The sequence below is a fragment of the Micromesistius poutassou genome, assembly GCF_964030765.1.
Source record: "Micromesistius poutassou genome assembly, contig: SCAFFOLD_2669, whole genome shotgun sequence".
NCBI classification, from domain to species: domain Eukaryota; kingdom Metazoa; phylum Chordata; class Actinopteri; order Gadiformes; family Gadidae; genus Micromesistius; species Micromesistius poutassou.
The window spans coordinates 63191-68119 of record NW_028178808.1 but is presented as its reverse complement, the minus strand read 5'-3'; the positions used below and the strand labels follow the sequence as shown (position 1 = coordinate 68119).

The window sequence follows — 4929 nt, the reverse complement described above, 5'->3', positions numbered from 1 at the left end:
TCTCTCTCTCTCTCTCTCTCTCTCTCTCTCTCTCTCTCTCTCCTCTCTCTCTCTACTGGAGGGTCTGTGACCAGCGGCCCACACCTCGTTTTAAACTCTTTTTATTTCTTTTTCTATCATGGTTTATTGTAACCGTACTGAAGGACTTTTGTTTGCGTTGTTAAGATGTTATTGTTTAGTATTTTTATCACATTCCATATTTATGACTACTTGTTATTTAGACTGTTTTTGTTCTTTTTGTTGTGTATGTTTATGTATAATTATTATTTTTTAAACGGTGGTTTTTCGTGGCGCTGGACTGGAAGCTGAGCAGTGAACCTTTGTGTGCAGCGGGGCGGTGGTTTGCACTCTTGTCGTGAGCAGCAGTGAATTACAGAAAGCTCTTAATTTAGTGATATGCTGACCTTGTGAACGTTGTCCATTGGCTGTATAATGCTTTCATCAATGTATATTATGAGGAAGAGTAAAAAAAACAAAGCGTTACATATAATATTTGAACATATATTTGGTCACTGGGATGGCTATAGCTAGCAAAACACTAAGTAACGATAGTATATTGTGCACAGGCGTGTGCTGCATGGAGGGTAACGCAGACCTGTAGGTGGAAGGAGGGAGTCGATGACGACACGTGTTTACGTGCACGCCCTGTGTATGCGTGCGTGCGTGTGTATATGAGTGTGTGTGTGTGTGTGTGTGAGCGAAGATCAAAATAATAGTTTTAGCCCCCCTCTATCGGCCTGTGCGAGGCTATATCCCGACCCCTCAATGTTAGCTCTGTGTCGTTGGCTCAGCGTGTATCGGTGAACTCTTGTACTGTGCTTGTGCGTGAGACCGCGTCTGTCCACGGGCAGGGAGGTGTGTGTGTGTGTGTGTGTGGTGTGTGTGTGTGTGTGTGTGTGTGTGTGTGTGTGTGTGTGTGTGTGTGTGTGTGTGTGTGTGTGTGTGTGTGTGTGTGTGTGTGTGTGTGTTGTGGTGTTCCCCACTTTCTCTCTCTAGGTCACCAGTACTATTATAATTATTTTTTTCTCTGTGCGTGTACAGCTCTGAAAAAAAACATATGAATATAAATCAGGAACTTGTTTTGACGAGGACTCTCCCCGGACCGCCCCGCCCTGTCCGCTCTCCTCTTCTTTTTGTAGGCGTGCTCTGTGCTCCTGTCCGCAGGCACACACACACAAAAAGACACACCCCCATGGGAGGATAATAAGCCCCCCCCCCCCCGGTGCGGTGGAAGGCTTGGTGTCCTAATGTCCACTTGAATAGATCCTTAAACACTCCTGTAGGTTTATGTGTTTAGATGGTAAGAAACTAGGTCTCCGTGCGTCAAACAGTACTTTGTCCAGAATGGTTATGAAATAAAGAAAACGTCTGTATTTACCTCGATGTACTTCCTTAAAGGCTTTTGAGATGTGTGTGTGTGTGTGTGTGTGTGTATAAAGTGTCACCCTTATAATGTGAATTCCTTTCTATGGTCATATTACAGTGAAGGGGATTAAAGGAAGGTTATGATTACTTTGAAAGGGATATACAAGCCAGAGTACCTAAAAAATATTAATAAACACTTAAATACAAAAGTACAATGTGTGGCTATGCTGTGGCCTGCTTCTTTCTGCCGTACCGCGTGACACCGCGTTCCCCTCACGTCTAGGACTCACACCCGTTTGTTTACACACAAAGGAAACTCGTGCAGTTCAATTTCTAATTGACTCAACATTTCCAGTAACTGTTGTAGGTTCATGTCTATAGGACTACACGCTGCACTGTGGGGCAAGGCAACTTTATTTATATAGCACTTTTCATACACGATGCAGACTCAAAGTGCTTCACATAACCCAGAGTACGTCTGGTGGCGGGGTCGCCCACGCGGCCGCCGGCTCTACTGAGCCAGAGGAGGCAGCGCGTGCAGCTTCCTCTCCACTTGGTTGCAGTATTTCTCCGGGATGCCGGCCGCCCTACAAAAAGATACAGATGTTGGAGTGAGTGTGTGTATGTGCGTACACACAGATGTGTGTGTGTGCAGACACAGATGTAAGTCTGTGTGTGTGGGCGACAGCCAGCTGGTCAGGAGCAGTCAGGCTGATGCGTCTCGCTCAGGCACAGCTCGACACTCGCCGCTAGGAGGAGCCGGGGATCGAACCAGCGACCTTCAGGTCACCAGCCGAGCCGCTCTACCTCCTGAGCCGCCGCCGCCGCCGCCGCCGCCCCCACACATCCGGCGTTCCCCTGGGGTCCCGCTCCACCTACTTGAGCTCCCTCAGCTTCTTCTCCTTGATGTCGTCCAGGCGCAGGCGCCTCTGGCGGCCCGCCTCGTCCAGCTCCTCCTGCTCCTTGTACACCTGGCGCCGCCGCGCCACCGCCTGCAGCTCGCGCTCCCGCACCTGCTGCCGCACGCCGTCGGCGTGCTGCAGAGCCTTCTGCCGGTGCAGCTGCTCCTCCGCCTCCTGCTTGGCGATGGCCGCCTGCTGGGCCCTGAGGGCGGGGGAGGGGGGGGGGGGGAGGAATTAATGCCGCAGGTCGATGGCCGTCTCGCACGGCACGCGATGCTGAACCTCGAAGGTGATTGTCAGTCGAGACGAGACGACGCGTCGACGCCGATGCTGTCGTCGTCGATGCTTAAAGGGGTGCGGTGATCGACCGCGTTCTAGTGACATCACAAGTGGGCGTGTCCAGCGAGACGTACGGCAGATAGATGAGCAGCGTTTGCTCCTACGGTCCACTACGTAGGCTGGTGGACCGATCTGTCCACCACACATCTAGCTGCACACGCCCACTTGTGATGTCACTAAAACGCAGGAAAAGGGCCGATTTTGACCGACGGCTCGTAACGGCTCATCACACTCACACCTGGTGCGTGACGTCGCCCCTTTAATGAGGAGCGGCGGAGGCGTTGAGTTCGGATAACAGGATTGTCTGTATTCTCTCTGCGGTACATGCCTATACTGCGCCTGGTATTTAAACATATTGATTTGTTTTGTCGTATTTGTATGCATGCAATGAACAGCGGTGCAAGTGGGTGGATCATTGGTCTAGGAGCAGAAAGATACACACATGAGACAACATATCTAAACCTATGGGTTATTCAGTCTTCAGCGATATTCTGATGAGTGAGAAATTAGAGATTACTGCACATGCTTAAACTGTGTTTTAATGTTTAATGTAATATCACACAGCTTGGTATGATTTTAGATTTTAGGTTAAAATTCCACACCAAACTCCCCAGAGGGAAGTAAAGAATTTCTTTGTTAGTTATTTTCAGCGCTGCACCTCTGGAGTTTAAGATACGGTAAAATTCAAATGGATTGGTAATGGTTTGCGCCGTCTCCTTGAAGTGGTGAAAAGAGGACCTCGTGTTTTCATAAAAGAGCTCTTTTACGATCAGACGAGTCCAAGAATAAATCACATCAAGTCACGTGGTAGGAAAAAAAAGACCACGTGTGTATCCGTGCAAACAGATCCACACATCATGCCCTCGGATTGAGATATTTTTACACAGCTGTTCATGTTCATGAATGGAATTTGTAAACCACGGCATTCAAGGAAAAAGTACAAGTGTGGTTGCAGACGGGGTCTGCTTTAGTAACACAGACCCCGACACGCAGCCCGGGATCACCACCACTACCACTAGAACACTTTACACTGTTCACTTGAATACACCTCATTACTTATTAACACTTATTAGCACTGTCTTAGCTTCTTCTTACTTACTTTATTTTATTTTATCATTATTTATTATTGGGATCTATGCTGCTACTTAATTTTACATATTTTTATATTTTATATATTTGTTTTTTACTTTATCTTGTATTGTTGCTATGTGGCTGTTGAGGAACCAAGCCTCATCATTTTACTCTTGTGTACAATAAGACGTAATAAAAGTAATTCTGATTCTGATTCTGAATGCTACATTTAAAAAAAAATACAGCAATCCCAAGCAGACGCCGTTGTGTTGTGTTACGTTGTGTTGTGTTATGTTGTGTTGTGTTACGTTGCGTTGACGTTGTGTTGTTGTCGTTGTCGCGACTCTCACCTCAGCACCCGCTCAAACTCGGCCCTCTCGCGGCCCGCCTCCACGGAGAGGAGCCGCTCCTTGTGGCCCACCTGCTCCAGCCGCGCCCTCTTCAGCTTGGCGTCCTCCAGCACCTTCCTCTCCGCCTGCTCCTTCGTCTTACGGCGCCACTCCCGCTCCGTCGCCTCGCGGTTGCGGCGCGCCCGCAGCTCGTCCTGGTGGGCGGCGCGGCGCCGGTGAGCGGCACAGTGACAGTGAGGAGAGAGAAAGGTCATCACTGCTGCTGACAGCTTCAGAGGGAACTGGGAGCCCTCAGACTAGTGCTCAGAAGAGCTGCGGCGGGCGGTATCAAAAGAGATTTTAAAAAATGATAAATAAGGATATTTAAGTAACTTCAATGACATGAAATACACAACCAGGAAGTCATTTTATGAAAAGGAGTCTAATGTGAGCTTGTGAATTGGTTTAAGCACATTTTGAAAAACATTGTGTGTCCATTGCTTCTTTGGTAAACGGAGGCTCCTCCTGGGGGCTGAAGCAGACCTGGTCAGCCTTGTGGTCTCTGTCCCTCTCCTGCAGAGCCCTCAGCCGGGCCACCTCCTTCTCCTTCCCTTTCTTCAGCAGCATCTGCTTCTCTTCATACTCGGCCTCCCGCTCCTGCAGGCGCCACACACGCACACATGCACAAGCACACACACATGCATACACACATGCACACGCACGCACACATACATGCATGCACACACATACACAGACGCATACTCACAAGCGCACGCACGCAAACACATACACGCACGCTCACAGGCACACTCATACAAGCACACACACACAGGCGCACACAGAGGTGTCTGAGCCAACAGCTGTTTGGTAACCACGTTGTTAAAATCCACTTGGGAACAGAGAAGAGGATTTTGAGTTTAGAT

The 4929-nt window shown here is 48.9% G+C and overlaps 1 protein-coding gene across 1 annotated transcript in view; it reads right to left on the bottom strand.

Moving 5' to 3' along the window:
* Nucleotides 1-1876: 1876 nt before the first annotated feature.
* Nucleotides 1877-4929, bottom strand: part of LOC311373375 (cilia- and flagella-associated protein 45-like) — a gene marked incomplete at both ends in the record, with an annotated part of 6358 nt that continues 3305 nt past the window's right edge. Inside the window, 4 exons of the mRNA XM_084490139.1 lie at nucleotides 1877-1952; nucleotides 2245-2469; nucleotides 4028-4221; nucleotides 4604-4663. Coding sequence (XP_084346265.1) covers nucleotides 1877-1952; nucleotides 2245-2469; nucleotides 4028-4221; nucleotides 4604-4663 — 555 coding nt within the window. The remainder of the gene's footprint in view (nucleotides 1953-2244; nucleotides 2470-4027; nucleotides 4222-4603; nucleotides 4664-4929) is intronic.